This window comes from Chelonia mydas, chromosome 18 (assembly GCF_015237465.2).
Source record: "Chelonia mydas isolate rCheMyd1 chromosome 18, rCheMyd1.pri.v2, whole genome shotgun sequence".
NCBI classification, from domain to species: Eukaryota; Metazoa; Chordata; order Testudines; family Cheloniidae; genus Chelonia; species Chelonia mydas.
In genome coordinates, this window is record NC_051258.2 from 21711619 (window position 1) to 21730603 (window position 18985).

At 61.0% G+C, this 18985-nt stretch overlaps 1 protein-coding gene across 1 annotated transcript in view; it reads left to right on the plus strand.

Annotated features, from left to right (window-relative positions):
• Positions 1–18985, plus strand: part of ESPN (espin) — an 81182-nt gene that overhangs the window by 20973 nt on the left and 41224 nt on the right. Inside the window, exons 3-7 of the mRNA XM_037881432.2 lie at positions 10349–10535; positions 11253–11435; positions 12599–12730; positions 15495–15714; positions 18645–18916. Of these exons, the coding sequence (XP_037737360.1) occupies positions 10349–10535; positions 11253–11435; positions 12599–12730; positions 15495–15714; positions 18645–18916 (994 nt within the window). The remainder of the gene's footprint in view (positions 1–10348; positions 10536–11252; positions 11436–12598; positions 12731–15494; positions 15715–18644; positions 18917–18985) is intronic.

An 18985-nucleotide genomic window follows, 5' to 3' on the forward strand; every position in this document is an offset into this window, starting at 1 on the left:
AACTTGGGTCATAATCCAGCCCATCCCCCAGTGTTTTCCTGGAGTTGTTTTTTAGCCTGGAGTCTGTGAAGTGGAGCGCAGGGTTTGTACTTCAGAGAACGGCTTGACCCCTTCCGCCTCCCGCTGGGCAGCGCCCGCCGCCAGTCGGAACCGAGCAGTCGAGCCTTGTGCGCACAGGTCTGTTTCCAAAGCCAGGCTCGTGGCCCAGGTTTCTGCACCTGAGCAGTGTTGCACCGTGTGCCCTTTCCCAGGTGCCCTTTGCAGAGGCCGCATTCGCCCGAGCCCTTCCCAGCATCTCCACTGAACAGAGCTGCCGGTTCGTTCCTCATGCCCTTCTGGCTCTTGCGCCTGGATTGCTCACGTTCTGCCCACGGGGAATGGCAAACCTGAGCACGCTCAGAACCAGCCCAGCAAATGTGATCTTAGCGCTCCAGGGCCAGATTCTGCTGTCACTGCCAGCTGTGTAAATCAGGAGTAACCAGGCTGAAGTCAAAGGAATTGCACCAGAGGAAACCAGCAGACGGTCAGAGTCAGGCCCTGTGCAGGTTCACTGAACGCAGTGACCATGACCCACCCATCTCCCCCGAGAGCTGACCACACTGGGTGCAGCTCTGGATGACGGTGGGCTTAGCACAGACCGTCAGTGCTGCCAGGGTATTAAACAGACCGGGTGTCCCATGGGCAGACCGGACAAAGGTACGAGAGCGCTACAAAACCCAGCAGCTGGTGCGGAGACAATCCGGAGGTCACTGGCATATGGCAAAGCACTTCACTCACACATTCAATTTGCCGATAGGCCCAAATCATAGGCTGCATTAAGCAAAACTGAACCTGCACAGATTAACCCATTCTAGATTACTTGGGAACTGGCAATTATGGATTTAAAATGTGCCCATTCACACGATTAGCAGCTAATCTGGTCAAGTGCCATTAGCCGTGAGTTAATTAACAGATTTAAAATGTTAAAAAACAGAAGAGCACTTAAGTGCTACCCACATGTGGGCCCTTTGCCTGCACATCCATATGCTGCTCTGGAAGCACTGGCCAGGAAGCCTGCGACAGGCGTGGTGGTGGGCACGGGGTGGCAGGAGCTGTTGGCATGCAGGGGCAGTGGTGGGCATGGGGCAGTGGGTACGGGGTGGCAGTGTGTGGGGGGTGGCAGGGCTGTGGTACCCATGCAGGGGCGGCGGTGGGCATGGGGCAGTGGGCACGGGGTGGCAGTGTGTGTGGGGTGGCAGGGCTGTGGTACGCATGCAGGGGCGGCGGTGGGCATGGGGCAGTGGGCACAGGGTGGCAGTGTGTGGGGGTGGCAGGGCTGTGGTACGCATGCAGGGGCGGCGGTGGGCGTGGGGCAGTGGGCACCAGGTGGCGTACCTGTGGGAAGCAGTGCTCAGCTCTCCGCCATGGCAGGGTCTGTCTGCACTGCAGAGCTTGGGGCCCCCGAGCCAAGGACCGCAGCCACCCTATGAAACTGGAGCTGCCGTGTCCACGCGGGCACTGCGCTCGCGCCGGGTGGCACATCCCAGGGCTCTTGGCACGGCCACCAGCTGAGCCCGGCACTGAACTGAGGGAGACGCTCTCTCTCCTTGCTGGACGCACGGAGCCGTGGGCCCCGGAGCACTGGCCGTGCGAGAGGCACCAGCCCGGTGGTGGCCGTGGACGAGCTGGGCCTGTACCCTGACCAGCCCCGTGGCACTCGAGAGAAGGGGTTTGGGTGTGGGCAGGACCCGAGGCAGGGGCGACGCTCACGTTGTGACCCAGGTTCACTGTGCAGTGCAGACAAGCCCTGAGGGCGGGGAGCCCCGCTGAGAGCCAGCCGCAGCTCCCCGCAGAGCGGGAGCCCCAGGGCCCTGGAACAAGGTGTGTAGTGGGGGGCTGAGAGACATTGAACCAAACTGTAAACCCTGTACGTGATGGAACCCCCGCCAGCCACCCCTCGTGCCCGCACCCTTCAGCTTGGGGGTGTGGGGATGGGGCCCAGAGAAGCATCGAGTTCCTCTGAGCCCCCCTCTTCCCCGCTGTGCTTTGTGTTTGCTGCGGAGAGAGGGGGGCGGTGCTGTCATCCTTCACGTGCTGCTGGGGGCGGGGGAGCAGTGACCCCCGTGGGCCAGGTCCAGCCAGAGCCATGCAGTGACACTAGGCTGGCTGGGCGCAGAGCCGGTCCCAAGAGCTGATCTCACCCCAAACCCCAGGCGAAGCTGCCACGGACACCAGGGGCTGGGAGAGAAGGGAGCAAGCGAGGCAGAGAGGGGACGTGGCTGTGAACCAGTCTCCCAAGGGAGCCATGGGCACACCAGGCTGCGGGGGGACCTGCAAGGTGGGGTGACCTCCCGAGGTGCTTGCACTCAGGGGGTGAGAGCCCCAGCCCCAGGGGTGCCGGTGTGTTTTGCGCCCAGGGACTGGCCAGGCACCCACTTGGGGCAGCTCCTGCCCGAGGCAGCTTTGACACCCCTCTCTCAGGACACTGCGGGAGAGCCTGGAGGCCTGCACCAGGGTGGGCCCCATTGCGCTGGAGGCTGTGCTGCCATAGACAGCAGGGGTCAGCTCCTGCCTCAGAGCCCTTACCCGACACTGGCTATCCAGTGCCCTGGGCCGGCCTGTTCGCTTCCTGCAGCGGGATAACAGCGGGACAGAAGCCTTGAGACCAACCGAGAGAGAAAGTGCAGAGCCGGCGGGTGGCCAGGGGGCCTGGCCAGGCTGCGTGGAGAGCGCATGCAGCCTCAGCCCTTCTCAGAGTTACAGGGATCAATTATTAAGGTGCCTGGGATCTTTTGGATAACAGAGCAGAGTATTTATTGCTCTTCCTTCTTAAAATATTCAACAGGTTTTTATTGAGGGCTTAATAACCCAGCTCCCTGTGGCAAGCCCCAGAGCCAGCGTATTCTGGGGGCTCGGTAGAGACACTGGCTCCGAGCGCTGGTTTCTAATTGGCAGCCCCCCAGGTGTGTTCCTAGCGTGCGTGGCACTTGGGCTGGTCGGAGCGAGCACCAGTCGCTGCATGAAATCCAGCACCAGCCGGCTAGGAAATGAGTCTGGGTGGTGGGTGCAGATCCCATTGAGCACGTCTCCACACCTGCGAAAACACCATCCCTGCTGGGCAGTGGGGCTGCGGTTGGCAGAGTGCCCTGGATACATGCACAAGCAGGAGGCACCCCTGTGCAGGGGCCCTGGCTGATCAGGGGGGCGGCTATGGGTGAAGCTCGTGATGCTGCTGCCCGCTGCCTGCCGCGGGTTTATCCTGAGCAGGCCGTGGTCCTCTCTGGAGCTGCTCTCAGCCTGGCATCCGTCCCGACCTGTTCCCTCACACCCCATGCAGAGCGCATGGCAGTGACCCAGCGACCGGCTGCTTCTCTCTCTTCATCCCCCACTACCTTCAGTGCCACCTCCGGGGCCCAGTTCCCTTCCCACCTGCCACGGCCTACAGGAGACCGTGCACCGACATCACATTCTCGTCTCGTCCCTGGTGTAACACCCAAGGCCCTAAAATAGACCCCCACCAACAAGCAGCGGCTCAGTGGTGATAACTAGGGCTGAAGCGGAAATCACCAAATTCCTATTCCCTGGCTCCTCCAAGCCGTCGCCTCCTGCCCCTCCCTTCCTTCCCCCATACATTGGCCAGTTTTCCTCCTCTTTGTGTTGTGTCTCTACCAGCCGCACCGTGGCTTGACAGCCTGCTCAGTAGCAGTGCCAGGCCCCCTCCCTGGCAGAATGGGCTTCGCCTGATCGCTTGTGTGGAGCTTTTACAATCCCAGCAGCCCCAGGCAGGGGGTGCAGCCATAGCCCATTTGCCCACCCCCCTGTTGAGACAGGGAAGCAGGCTGGAGTTCTCTGTCCTACAGCGATTTGCTCTGAGTTCCCGGACTTGAGACAAGGCCTGGGCAGGGAAGCACCTGGCACCGCGGGCTGAGTCATGCTCGGTGCAACTCCACTGAATCCCAGGGATTTACATCGGCGATAGATTTGGCCCAAAGCTCTTTGCTTCTAATGATTGTGCAGAATAAATGTGCCCTTTTGGGGCCAGTCAGGCTATTTGCAAAGGCCACTTGCCTTGCAGCCGTGGCTTGTGGCTGCAGCTGGGCGATGGATTCGCACCGCTCTACTGCTGTCCTGTGGTGCAGGCTGTGAGCGCGTGAGTCTCTGCAGCCTTGGGGCTGGTAACTGCAGCCGTCTGCACTGGAGGGAGGAAGGAAGCCGTAGGAGAGCTCTGAAAGATCCTCAGGAGCAATGGGCTGCAGCTGTGAGTTCAGGTGCAGGGGAGCTGCCGACTGTACGCTTAGCGCGGGTCGATGTGGTGCCGGACCTGGGCATGAGCGAGCGGAGAGAGAAAAGGGCAGGGGGATGGAGGGGAGTGGGGCGCCTGGCACCTGAGGACAGGCTGTAGCCCAGCTGAGTGTAGTTACCGCCTAGCTACTGTCCCTAGGATTGTTGGCCACCAGTGGTTAGCAGCAGGCTACTAATAGTAGACCCTTGGTAGCCCACTGGTCTCGATTTATCCTGCCATCCCAGGGCTTTCACTGGGGGAATTTCTTCCTGGTAAAGTGCTGAGTGCTGGGCACCTGCCTTCAGCAGAGCGGCATCCCGTGGTCCCTGGGACCCAGGCTGGGTCCATGCAGGCCTGGCCCATCGGCGTTCCCAGCCCCGACGCAGCGGATAGCAAGCGCGGCTTTCTCGGAGTTGGGCACTGCCCTAGGGAGTTTCACTGGCCCTCTGTGAGTGCTGGGGTGGTTTGAACAGGTCCCCGTCCCTTTCAGGCTGCGGAGCCCAGAGACCGCTCCCTGGGAGAACGGTGTTCAGAATAACCTCTGGGTGGAGCGCGTGGGGCTGAGCCGAACACCCGTCCATGTGCAGGTTAACTGCTGAGAGAATTGCTGCAGTGTGTGTCGGGAGGGGTCTCCCCCCATTCCTAGCTCAAGGAGGGCACTGCCGCGTGGCAGCTCTGTTCCCGGGCTGTGCTGCCGGCTCGCCACGTAGCCTCGGCCCAGCCGTCCCCTCTGCGTGCCTGTTGGTCCCGCTCTCAGAGGAGGAGGAGAACTGTTCCCACCACCCCGGCTCCGGGCAGGTGGCGCTGGGGAGACATTCTAGCGCTGGCAGGGAAAAGTTCCAAGGGTGGCACTGCCCTGCGCTGGGCTTGGGGGCCAGGTGTGCTCAGGGCATGGCCTGGGGAGGGGGCTGGAGTGAAGGAATTCTTTGTGCTTCATTGCACCCTACCCCAGCGTTCCTGGTCAGTCCCTGTGTTTGCTGGTGGACTCGGGGGCACCGGGCTGTAGGCGAGGGCCTGACTGGGCAGCACCTCCCACGCCCTGGCATTGCTGTGTCCCCACCTGGCATTAGCCCCCAGCAATAACACGTCATGGGATTGGTCAGCTCAGTGCCAGGCTGAACCCGTGGAGTGTGCTGGGGGATGGGCGAAGCCTGAGTTTGGACCCATTTGGATGAGCCCCCTGAGCTGCAGCTGGTGTCCTGCATTCACGGCCGGCTATCCCGAGCGATGCCAGCCATTGTGTGGTGCAGCTGCTCCTGGATCCCAGCTGAGCTCACGTCTCAAGAGCCCTTGCTGTGGGAGGCTCCCCTCGCTGTGCCAGCTGGCGTAGGGCCTTCCCGGTTGAAGGGGCATTGCTCGCCGCTGCCTAGTGCTCGTGCCCAATGCTGGCATCTCCTTCGCTCCCCTTTCCCAGGGCGAAACTCACAGTTCTAGGCCAGCTGTCGGGGCCTGTCGTACAGCGGGCTGCCCAGCCGTCCGTGGTCTGCGTGATACTGCGCAGTGCAGGGCCCTGCAAAAGCAGCGTGTCCCAAAGTGGAGTCATACTCCATGCAGCCAATTGCTTGCCCTGGGGAGGGAGAACGGAGACCCGCCATCCTCTCAGCCCCTCCCCCCGCAGTCCGTACTGCAGGCAGTGGGAGCGGTGCTGGTGGAAGGAGTGTGGGATCTGGCCCTCATGCCCATGGCCACTGCCACGCTGCCGCTTTGCCCCACTGCACGGCAGGGCTGCACGGGGCGTTGCTGCGACAGGATGGGGCTGGGGGGATCTGCGGGCTCCGAACACCGCCCGCCCATCGGCAATGTCAGGGCCGGGGCACCAGTGAGACTGCGTACGGAGGTGCCAGAAGCCTAAAAAATAGCTCGTGACCATATGAGCACATCCCCGGGGAGTGTGTCTGCGGCAGGCCCTGCGGAGCCCTGCTCCGAGCCGATCAACCAGGGACAGTGGCGGCCCTCAAACCGGCCCGGTACCGAGCCTGGACACTCAGGGCGGGCTGGCGGGCTTTGCCCCCCTCAGCTCACTCTCTGCTGCACTTCTGGGTCCCAGCTGAAAGGGAACCAGAGCTGCGAGCCGAGGGGGAGCCCACGCTGCCATGGGGGCCTCGCCTTGCACCCAGCCAGAGGAATCCCAGAGCTGAGGCGATTCTGCCAGCTCCTCTGGTTGCTAACACTCGGGTTGGGCGCATTGTTCAAGCCACCAGCCCAAGTAATTACTGTCATGGAGTCCCCGGGCGATGCTCTGGAACTGCTCCCTACGAAGCCAGGCAGGACTCTGGGGAAGCCTCCTTTCTGTGAGCAGCCAGTCTTCAGGACACACAGCTCACACAGCTTCCACTTTCCTGGGTCTGACCTCGGAGCATTCAGCCTCCTCTGCCCCTCCGTGCACTTCCCACAGTGAGTCCGCCCCGGCGGGGTCCTGGGGAAGCCAGAGGGTCCTGCCCCCCAACTCCGCAGTCAGACAGGACTCTCCGCCAGCCAGTAAAACAAGGTTTATTAGACGACAGGAACATGGTCTAACACAGAGCTTGTAGGTGCAGAGAACAGGACCCCTCAGCTGGGTCCATTTTGGGGGGCAGTGAGCCAGACAACCACGTCTGCACTTCACTCCATGTCCCAGCCAGCCCAAACTGAAACTCTCTCCAGCCCCTCCTCCTCTGGGCTATGTCCCTTTCCCGGGCCAGGAGGTCACCTGATTCCTTTGTTCTCCAACCCTTTAGCTCGCACCTTGCAGGGAGGAAGGGCCCAGAACATCAGTTGCCAGGAAACAGGGTGTCGGCCATTCTCTGTGTCCAGACCCCTGCACACCCCTGCCCTCCAGGGCTCTGCAAGGATCATACACCCTTACCCCACCACCTAGATACTTAAGAACTGCCTAGGGGAAACTGAATATTGTAGGCGCGCCCACAATATTCAGAGCAAACATTAAGAACAGTCCCGCTTCGTCACAATTACATTGCTGGGTGGGTTCTTCATCATCCCAATTATTTCATTACAGCTTCTTCCTCTGCTGTGATGGGCAGGGCCGGCCGCAGTGTCTGTGTTTATTGGACGCCTAATCTTCTTATTTGAAAATACTGCGAAATTGCAGTGTCCAAAAACAGCCGAAGGAACGAGATTAGCCTAAGCACACTTATTAACGGAATGACCTCCTGTGGCGGCTGCTGCATCTGCACGGGGAACAAGGGAAACGCCGAGCGAGAGCAGAGCAGAGGGGTGTTAGCCTCGCGGGCTAACACAGGCGTAATGCACCCCGCCGTGGTCACACATGGCGCTCCCTTCTGGAGGACGGCTGGGTGGGGGCAGTGCAGGGGAGGCTGCTCCCCCTGCCTGTGGCATGTGCTCTGCTGTCTGCAACAGGGCCCTCTCAGCCTCTCCGTCCTCCTGGCTCCTGCCTGCCCTGAGCATCTCCAGCGAGCTGCTGCATCCTTCCCTGTGCCCGGCCTGTCTGGGCATCACGTCATGCCAGTCCCCACAGGATCCAAGCGCTCAGCCCCACACTGGGGATTTATCCTTTCCCCTCCCCGATTCGTGTTCCCCGGGCTCTGGGCCTTATCCTGGCCACTTCTCCTGCTGGGGTGCCTGTGTCTCTGTAGGCATCTCCAGCCCACAAGCCCTCTCTGCCAGCACGGCCAAGTGGTGTGGGGCGTGTGCATGTCCAGGCAGCCTGGGGCACATGCCTGGGAGGTGTTTGGGAATCCCAAACTGTCTGGGAGGATGTGGCATTATTTAACCGGTGTGGAAGCCCTGCACCAACCCCTTCAGTGGCTTCCCCAGCAGGGCAGCGAGCATCCCAACGAACATGTAACAGCCCCTTCCCTGGGTCAGCAGGGACTGAACCTAGGGCCGGCACCACCAGAAAGCTCAGCTCTCTTCCACCAGAACTACAGAGTAAGTCTGGTAGCTGCTGCAGGCTTTTATCCTCAATGCAGACGAGCCCCTAGAGAGGGCAATTAAGTGATGTTGTGTGTGACACAGAGCACCCCTATAGTCACACCCTACACACTGTTGTAATGATCTTTGTACGGAATATGCTTTGTGAGGTATCATTTGAAAACGAATAACTCTGATCATTAATATTTGTGTGTGAGGTATGTACGTGGTGGGTGTAAGGAGTGGTGGCTATATGCTGGAATTATCACTACAGTGCGTTTAAATCAGGCGTGTCAGGAGGAGTTGTCAACAAGGTGCACTAGACAACGGCCTGGTCTACACTACAGAGCTAGGGCGACACAAGGCAGCTTGTTGACCTAACTCTGTAAGTGTCTAGACTAAGATTTCGCTCCCGTTGACGTAACCACCCCTTTACACTGATGTAATAACTCCATCTCCACAAGTGGTCAGAGTCAATGTCATTGTAGTTAGGGGGATGCAGTGTCAGTGCAAACCCTGCGTTGCTTACGTCAGCTGTGACTGTCGGTCCAAGCGCTCCTGGTGGGGATGCACACTGTCGACACAAGGAGTGTAATGTGGACACTCAAAGGCAATTTCATTACTGCGGTGGCTCCACGCAGATGTACCTTAGGTCGACACAATTTTGTAGTGTAGTTTTACTTTTTCGAAGAATCCATTTCAAAGATTTACTGGTCTATGAAGATGAGGGGGAAGGGGGCTGGAACTCTAGCAATAAGCTATTGAATCAATGATTGTATCCCATATTACTGTGCTACAACAGTGGATAGAGAGAGGTCTTTTCTGAACATTCATGACACGCTGGTGACTGGTATCTTTGGGACTTGTCCATAGTGTTGCTCTATGAGGAAAGAGGGTTACTGAATGATATTATGCTTTAAAGTCTGTGGCCAAACAGGGAGAAAGAGGTTCCCTCCCACAGGAGGGAAAGTCACAGCTCTCTACCTGTCTCCTGTGTAAATTAAGCAGGGTGGAATGAAAACAGTGGAAGCTCCATTGACACAGAAATCATACGGGGACAGGAAGCCCACAGAAAGGGAAGAACAGCGTGAGGTCATCCTGCCCCTTGAAACAAGTCCATTGAACTTTGGAAGACATAAGCCAGGAGAGAAGCCACCCTGGCATCCATCACTAGACAGATACCCTTGCAAGCTGAGAAAGATGGGTCCTTGGACCAAGGGGGCTTAAAGTCTCTGGGAACTGAACGAGAAACCTGCTTAGGCAAAGACTGAACCTTGCTGGATGTGCTTTTGTGTCTTTAGAGGAATGAAGGGCCCCTTAGTTTCTCTGATCTGTCCAAGAGAGGGCTGGCCATTGCAAAGCACACGGTTTGGGGAACATTCGGGATGGGGAGTGTGTTGGAGTCACCTTGTTGGTTGCAACCAAGGCTGGAGGGAGCCAGAAGGGGATGGTGGGACTGTAGCCAGGCTGCTGGGGTCAGAGCTGCTGGCCCAGGGCTGTCTGCTACACAGACACGCAGGGCATGGCAGGGCCTTCCCTAGGGGGATGCGGGTCCCAGGACAAATCAGCCCCCACTGGCTTGGGGGCCCCACTCTGCATCGGCATCAGGGCCCCAGGCGTGGGGCAGCAGCAGATCCCCAGGTGTGCGGGGCCGGCAGCCTGGAGCCCGGGGGTGCTGCAGCCACACACCCGCCCCCTGCTCCCCTAGTTCCCACACTTATGTCTTCCGGAACCGACTGCACTGGCCCACGGGGCCCCCAAAGTGCGGGGCCTGGAGCGGTCTCCCCGATTCGCCCTACCCAGGGGACGGGTGTGACTCAGGGTGTGACCTGCACGCTGGTAGCTGGTTGGGAGTGTCCCAGGCTGGGAGGTACAGAGGCAAAGCATTGTGGGTCACCCAGGGTAACAGGGCAAGTGGTGACACAGCCTCTCGCTGGTCCGGACGGCACCTGGAAACCCGTCACAATGTGTCAGACCCACGGGGCGGTCACCCCGTAGCAGGGCGCAGGGGCAGCTGAGCCGTGTGTTGTGCCCGGGGGGGGGGGGGGGGGGTCATGCCATAACAGGGCAGGAGGCATCTCCCCATCCCTGCTGACAGCCGCGTGAGACCCAGGAACCCAGAGCAGTGCTTTCCACCGGCGGGGTGACTTCGTTTGGGGCGGGGCAAAGGAGACTTAAAGCAACCAGCTCCCCAGCCTGCCTGGTTCTCATTTGCAGCAGTGTCAGTGCCCAGACCAGGAACGGTGCCACGCCCCTCTACCTGGCCTGCCAGGAAGGCCACCTGGAAATCGTACAGTACTTGGTGAAGGACTGTGGGGCAGAGCCCCACGTGCGCACCAGCGACGGGATGACCCCGCTCCATGCGGCGGCTCAGATGGGCCACAACAGCGTCATCGTCTGGCTGGTGAGTTCTCCCTCTGCCAGGCCCCTGCAGCCAGCGGCGCAGGGACGCTGCCCCCTTCACGGCCGTCGGCAGGCGATCGCGCCGAGGGCAGTCTGGGCACGGGGTGGGAGGGCTTTGGGGGCGGGGCTGAGAGCAGGAGCTTTGCCATGGCGACACCGGTGTGACTGCACATGGTGCTGGGGGGCGCTCAGCCCTGGGCTGGGTCACGGCCCCATTTCCAGGCCCATGGACTTTGCACCTAGTGCCACAGAGCGCGCAGGGAGCTGAGGCTCCGACAGATTAAAGGGCCGCGCCCGCGGCCGTGCGGGAACTCGGAGCCGGGCACCGCCCAGACCCTGTCAAAGGGCTTGTCTGAGCGGCAGGTCGCTCTGGGGTCGCTTGAACTGGCCTGGACTCTGCTAGAGTGCCAGGGTCAGCACAAGAACAGCTGATGGGGGGGCTGGTTACCCCCGCTCCGAATCGACTTGCGCTGAGCCCAGGCCGCTGCTCCTGCACCGGGATACCTGCCACGCAGCCTCTCGCGCTGGTTAAGTCACCCCTTGACGTTCTGGTGCAGACGGGCCCCAGTCGCCCTGCCCGCGCTCCTCCCTGAGCTGCCGTTGGCCCAGAGAGGCCAGGCACTGCTGCCGTCAGAAGGCCGTGCTGCTGGGGTCCTGGCTGCTGCAGGGTCACTCCATGGACAGGACTTGGCCCACGCTGCCTCTCTCCATTCTACAGATGAGCTTCACCAGCATCAGCCTGTCGGAGCAGGATGACGACGGGGCGACGGCCATGCATTTTGCTGCCAGCCGCGGCCACGCCAAAGTGCTGAGCTGGCTGCTTCTGCACGGGGGAGAGATCACCACCGACCAGTGGGGGGGGACGCCACTGCACGACGCAGCTGAGAACGGAGAGCTGGAGGTCAGTGTGGTGCGGGTGGGGCACAGAGCGAAGCTGCTGCAGGCTTTGCCCTGGCGGGGGCTGAGCTGTGGGAGGAAATGGAGCTGCCTCAGGGCGCATCTGATTGTGACCAGAGTTGGTTCTGCACTGGGAAAGCTCCAGTCAGTGAAAATATATCAGAGGGTGAGGGCAGTGATGGCGTCCTGCCATGGCACCTGTCCACACTGAGACAACACTGCCCTGCCACGGCACCGCCCTGCCATGACACCTGTCCACACTGAGACAACACCACCCTGCCACGGCACCGCCCTGCCATGACACCTGTCCACACTGAGACAACACCGCCCTGCCACGGCACCGTCCTGCCACGGCATCTGTCCACACTGAGACAACACTGCCCTGCCACGGCACCGTCCTGCCACGGCACCAGTCCACACTGAGACAACACCGCCCTGCCACGGCACCGCCCTGCCATGACACCTGTCCACACTGAGACAACACCACCCTGCCACGGCACCGCCCTGCCATGACACCTGTCCACACTGAGACAACACCGCCCTGCCACGGCACCGTCCTGCCACGGCATCTGTCCACACTGAGACAACACTGCCCTGCCACGGCACCGTCCTGCCACGGCACCAGTCCACACTGAGACAACACCGCCCTGCCACGGCACCAGTCCACACTGAGACAACACTGCCCTGCCACGGCACCGCCCTGCCATGACACCTGTCCACACTGAGACAACACTGCCCTGCCACAGCACCAGTCCACACTGGCACAACACTGCCCTGCCATGGCATCGCCCTGCCACGGCACCAGTCCACACTGGCACAACATTGTCCTGCCACAGCACCAATCTGCCACGGTATGACCCTGCCACAGTATCGCCCTTCCACGGTACCACCCAGCTATCGCAGCCCAACACAGTATCAGCCTGCCATGGCACACCAGCACAATACCACCCTGTGTAAGACCCTGGCATGGCACTGTCCTGACGCACCATACTGAGTGGGGTCTGGCCTCACCCCCTCCCTGCCACCCCAGTCCGAGTGTGGCTCAGGTTCATCTTGGGTCAGGTGTGTAGCAGCCCCTCCCCAGAACTCTCCCCCAGCTGGATCGTGCCTCAGTGGGCTCTGCCCCTGCCAAACCCTCCATCACGCCCTCCTTGTATCTCCTTCCAGTGCTGTCAGATCCTCGTGGTGAATGGTGTCAACTTGGGGCTCCGTGACCAGGATGGCTACACGGCCGCTGACCTCGCTGATTACAACGGGCATAGCCACTGCGCCAAGTACCTCCGCACCGTCGAGAACATGGTGCGGCCCCCCGCGCTGCCAGCTCCCACCACACGGCCCCTTTGCTCTGGCTCCCCCGTTCAGAGAGGCGCCCCCCGGGGCGGGCATGAGGAAGAGTGTGGAGCAGAGAGGCAGGCAGAGGCTGGTGTAGGGGCTGGGGCACGCGAGTACCAGGATAGGCATGGCTCTGGTTGCATTTTTATCTCACGTTTGCTAAGTTCAGACACAGGGGAGCGGACTTCAGAAACCGCTCAGGGCTGGACATTCAGTAGCAGCTGGGCCAAGTGCCTTCTCCTAGCACCAATAGGCTCGGCAGCCAGACCTCAATCAGTGTCCCAAACTCACCCGTAGAGCCCAGAGCCAGAGAGTGGAGGATGGCCAGAGCCCCCCAGCCAGTGCCAGCCATGTACCTGTGGAGCCAGTTGCAGGCACTGCCCCTCCCTCCAGAAGCAGGGCCCTTCCCGTGCACAGACACGCCCACTCCCAGGTCCCGGGGCACCCAGCCCACTGGAACCAGGGCCCCTGGCCTCCCTCCTTGCAGAGCCCACTGCCGTGTTGTTCATTGCTGGATTTTCCACCAGCCCATTGTGCTCAGCAGCAGCTGATTTGCTGGTGACTTGCTGGCTGCTGCCGGGCCCCTTTGTTGCAGGTTGTTGCTGCGGGGTGGGAGCACCACACCCAGCTCCCGAGGGACGCTGTGCCCTGCCACGCTGCAGGAGCTGAGCAGTCTTGGTGTGTTTCCCTGCCCCAGCTCAGCTCTGCAGAGACTCCAAGGGCGCCACTCCTGGAAACCAGTATCACTTAGGCTTGCTATTTACGAGGGCCAATGAGCGCCTGGCAGCTGGAGGTTACCCTGAGCAGCGGGCATAACGATTGCCCAGGGGCTCCCTGAGGACCTGTGGCACATGTACTGGCCCCGTGGCGGGAGCCAGGCTGCTGCTGGTTATGAGCTTGTGCCCGGCTGCTCCATGAGCGTGTGCCACAGCGGGTGAGTGGGCCGCCGAGGAGGAGTGTCCCCAAGCCGCTGGGCAACCATTAGCCCAGGCAACGTAAGCTGGGTCTCTGGGGTGCTGGGGGGGGCAGGAGGATGGGGGCTCCTTGCTAGCTCTGCCCAGTCAGTGCAAGTGTTTCTGCAGCCGTGCCAGGATGCCAGGCGCAGCACAGGGTGCCAGGCCGGCCCTCAGGGGACGGGGCTCCTGTGCCCCCTCTCAGGGGATGGAAACCGCACCTTCTGTCAGGGCCTTTTGCAGCGAGACTGAGGAGAAGCTGGGCACCTCTCACCTCCCCGCACGTTAACCCTTTGCTCACCAAAGTCCTGTCCTTTGGCACATCCTCTCAGTGACAAGGCGGAGCTCTCCAGACCCACAGGTGCTGTTTGTTCATAGGGCCAGGACCGTGCTCACTGCCTCCAGCTTCCCAGAGCAGGAAGGGTCTGTGGATGCCGGGCTCTTGCTGGCAGGGGCAGCTGCCGCATTGCCCGAGCCCTGGCTGCTGCGGGATTCAGGGAGCAGGAGATTCCCCTGAGAGCGTGGTGTCCTCCCACATCACCACGTGGCCTGGGGCGAGGGGCTGGGGTCGTGTGTGGCACCCTGCTGGCTCTCAGCGGGGACTGGAATCTTTGGGGGGAGGGTCTGGCTGATCTGCGAGCTGCACCCCTGAAAAATCCACACCCTGGAGCGACATAGTTAAGCCATCGAGTCCCTGTGCAGACAGCGCTAGGGCGACAGGAATTCATCTGTCAGCTGTCTCGTGGAGGTGGATTAGCTGAGCCGGTGGGAACCTCTCCTGTGGGTGGAGGTGGGGACCATGCTGGACCCCTACAGTGGCGCAGCTCTGCCTTTCAAGTGTAGACAAGCCCTGAGACGCTCATTCCGCTTCTGCTGTGTCACTCATTCAGCGGGGCAGCGGTTACGGTCTCTAGTCGTTAACCCACGGCGACACGGACACCTCCTGCTGCACCACATGCTGGGCACCTCGCCAGCCCGGTGAAAGGCAGTTGGTATAAAACGTGGGGAGCAAAGCGCCCCCCCGGGGTTTCTCTCCACAGCTCTGGCACTTGTGTCTGACCCGCTCACTGCAGGGAGGCCAAGGAGGAGCTTCCATCCCTGCAAACACTTTGTATGCCCCTTCCCTGTTAGCAAAGAGAGATCCATCCAGTTCTGGTCAGTGAAGGGCCAGGAAGTTCATGCTTTGGGGTCTAGTCAGTCCCTGGGGTGCAGGCCCCACAGAGGGGGGAGCTGGGCACAGTGCGCAGGTTGCCGGGCTACTCGCTGGAGGAAATTTTTCCTCTGTTTTGGAGAACAGAGGCCCTGGGCCTGTGGATGCTCATGTGCCTCCCCCCGGAGCAGGAGTGAGCAGCACCGGGGGTCTGGGACAGGCAGTTCACTGGATCCCCTCCAGGATGGCACATCACGGGCTCTTGGGGCTTGACCTGATGGCTCCAGGCAAGTCCCATTTAGGAAGGTCCCCCAGAGTTCGGCAGCTCGGGTTGGTGGCTCTGGGGTTCAGCCCATCTCTAGTTACGAAGTGTGACTTGGGGCCAGCAGGCAGCAGATTTGCTGTCAGCTAATAAAACTTCTGGGCATTACGAATGGAAGGGCCTTTCTGGGCACGTCTCTCTGAGTGGCCCCAGGCAGGATTCTGCTGATTCCAACCGGTGCCGCTCAGTTGCCCGTTCTCCCTGGAGCTGGGTGCTGAGGTCCCACCATTGGCACAAAGTGATGCTAGGGAATTCCTGGCCGCAGTGTTTGCCTGTGACTAACCCCTGCGTGTGCTTGGCCTGCAGAGCATGGAGCACAGAGTCCTGTCCCGAGACCCCTCGGCCGAGCTGGAGTTCAAACAGCCCGATTCCGGCATGTCTTCCCCCAACACAACCATGTCTGCGCAGCAGGCTCACTTCGACCTCGGCTCGCCAACCAGCACCCTCTCCAACTACGATTCCTGTAACTCAAGCCAATCCAGCAGTGGGGACAAGAGGAGCAGCCAGCCCGCGGGTGAAGGCTCAGGTAAGTCCGGCCCCGCAACAGGCTCCTTCTGCTCTCGCAAAGCTACTGCTCAGAAGCGTCTGGAGCACAGAGTCTGGCTGCAAAGAGAAAGCAGCGGGCAGGGCTGGGGGCCAGAGCTGGGCACTGCAAAGCCCCCCAGGCCCTGCTCACATCCAGGCCTCTGCCTCTCTAAGACAATGGCACAGCCCTCTGGGCGTGGGTCAGAAGAGGTGAGGCTGGATGTCTCAGAGGGTCTGTACTGTCTACGCTGCAGTTAGACACCCGCGGCTGGCCCGGGCCAGCCACAGATGTTAGCTGTAGTGCAGACATCCCCCGAGGGATGGGTAATGTGGGCATTGGTGCTAGCTCTTCCCTCGGGAGCCTGCCCCCTGGGTCGACAGGCCCCGAGGCTGAACTGCTTATAGGGCCAGCGATGGTGAATAAGGAACGGCGGGCGTTGCTGTTCTAGAGAAATGTCTAATGCTGCGTGAGACTTGGCTGGCCATGTGGCTGGTGGTTCTGGGCTGTAGCTGATCAGGAGACAAGGATTTGCACAAGGTTTCCAGTAGCTGTAGTGACCTGCCTGGCATCGTCTCTCGTCTGCGATGCCCCAAGAAGTGCGAACGCGCTGGCCCCTCGTTCATGTCACTCTCTCGATAGGGGGTGCCACAGGGCAGCCCCGAGCTCCTCAGATACATCACAACAACCAGAGTGGGTGTGGGAGCGCTCGGGGTGAGGCGCACGGCGTGAACGGGCCAAGCTCTCTCGGAGATGGCGGCGGGGGCCTGTCCGCGCCGATGTGCAGCGCGGGTGAGGAGTTGGCGAGAGCTGGGGCTGGCTGGACGTTGCAGTGCCCCGGCGGTCGGACTCCGATGCTGCCTCCTGCCAGCCGAACCCCCCGCTCATTTTTGCCAAGAAATATGGTGCTGAATCTCAGTCAGTGTAACTCAGATGGCAACTAGAGCTGCTCCTGATACTGGTATGTGGAGAGACAGGGACCTGTCCTGCCGTCCTGAGCAGCTGGAGGCATTTGCCAGAAGGAGGGACGAGGTGTCGGGGTGGAGGACACTTGCTATCTCGGCGCCATTGCCAGCGCCGTGTCCGGTTCGCTGCCTGTGTGCAGCCAGGTCTGCCGTGCGGGAGCGCTCAGCGTTCTGCTGCGGCTGAAATACTCAGGGTGGGCACGGACTTCTTCGCTGCCGTCTGGTGGAATCGCCACGCCTGCATTGTGCCAGGCCTATCAGCTCCACTCCCCCGGCCCAGGGCCAGGAATGTTAAACCACCTGAACGCAACCAGTGCTGGGGTGTCTCCAGCCACAGACTCCGGGCTCCATAAATGAAGCTGCTCTTGGGCTAAGTTCTGGGGTCAAAAGTCATTTGTGGCCAGCGCTTGGCACGCACGGAGTTTCCCCGTGGAATTTCTGCTGCTGTTATTGATTAATGCTTCAGTGCCCTGGGGGTGATCTGCACCTTGCAGGTGTGGTCCCTGCCCGGAGGCGCACACAGTGCGTGGGCCAGGTCCCACACACGCACTCCCCGCTGCAGTGCTGACTAGGGAGAGTGGCCCCGGAGAAGCACAACACCAAACCATACGGGCAGGTCAGATGAGACAGGACATGACAACAGTCAGGGGAGGGATGGGATCAGCAAGGAGACTTAGGCTTCGCTTCTGCCAAGGGACCCCCAAAAGGACCCCATTAACGAGGGAGCCCGCCACAGCACCAGGCAGTAGATGGTTACAAGGCCAGGTGCCGCTGAATTCAGTCGAGTACATCAACACGGCCCTGGAAGATATTAGCTCTCTCAGTGGCTTGCCCCACTGATGCTGTTTAAAGTCGTGCTGCTCTTCACTCAGCTTGGCCAGGGCAGACAGACCCGCCATTCCCACAGCTGCCCCCCACCAGTCACAGTCCAACCAGTCGTGGGTCTCCGGTGCTAGCCCAGTGGCCCCTGCTGAGGGCCCTTGGCACTGGAGGGGAGCGTTTATTGTATTAAAAACCTGTTTTCAGGGCCTTTATTAAAAGCATCCCCTGGTTCCTATTGCTTGTCAAACCCGGGTTTGAGCCGCATTGTTTGTGTGATGGACAGAGGGTGCCAAGGGCTCTGAGTAGATGAACCGTAGCCCCTCCATGTCTAACAGTCACAGCGGTGGCCTCTCTCTTCTCCCTTTGCAATTTGCAGGCACATCTGCCCTCTGACTTGGGCTGGACTTAGGAAACGCTCCCCAGACGTCTCTGCCTCCGGGGGAGCCACAGGCAGGGCTCAGGCCGTTTCTCCTTTCAAATCTTCCCAAAACGTCTGTCTCCTGCCTGCCCACTGGGTTCTGAGCCCAGAGGTTCTCTGCAGCACAGGGGCTCCCCAGCTTGGCTTGAGTAGAGCTTGTTCCCCTGTTGGATTATTGAGACACCCCGCAGTGAGTGTGGGCCTGGGCCCCAGCCCTCTCTGGGTGGCGTTCAGCAGCCTGCCAACAGGGCCAGGGTAGCTGGTTCCGGTGCTGGAAATGGTGCCCAGTGGGCTGGTGTCAGGTGTTAGGAAACAAGACGAACAGGACAGGGCTGGCTCGGGACAGCGCGTACTGGCCGAGGCCGGAAGCTGATCCCCTCTGTGCTGCTCCTCATGCGTGCAACATGACCCAGCAGCATAGGCCAGGCCAGGCCGGGGGCAGGCTCAGACCACCTCTTCGCTGTACCGCGCGGTGCTGGGATGGGAGCACAGCTCTCTGCTCGCTGCAGGGACCCTCTGCAGCGCCCGGGATCTTTGCTCACGGGCAGGGAGCCGTTCAGGACACTCTGTGATCCAAGGCCTCAGAGTCCCTGCCTGTGAGCCGGGGGCTGCTGCCCGGAGTGCCGGGGCAGGAGCTGTAGCCATGGCTGCCAGGCAGGAGGAGCGGCTCGTGGGACAGAGCCCCGGTGTCCAGCTGCCAACGCTGACGTGGTTCGTCTCTCCTACAGGGGGACGCGAGACGACAATCACGGACATGCAGACGTACATGGACATGCTCAACCCCGAGATTCGGCCGAGGGATGGCAAAAGGGAGGGCGAGGCGCCCCCGCCACCTCCCCCGAGCTTCCCCCCTCCTCCTCCACCCCCCAACTCCAAGCTTCCACCGCCTCCTCCCGGCTACCCAGCGCCAGAGCCCCCCGAGGCCCAGCACACGGCGGAGATGTATGTGCAAGCGAAAAACAACCTGCGCCACGTGGAAAGCGAGGTGCTGAAAAAAGAGGTAATTCCCGTGATGCTGCAGGGTCCTGAGACACCACTGGGACAGGGAGGCACTTCAAAGGCACCTTTC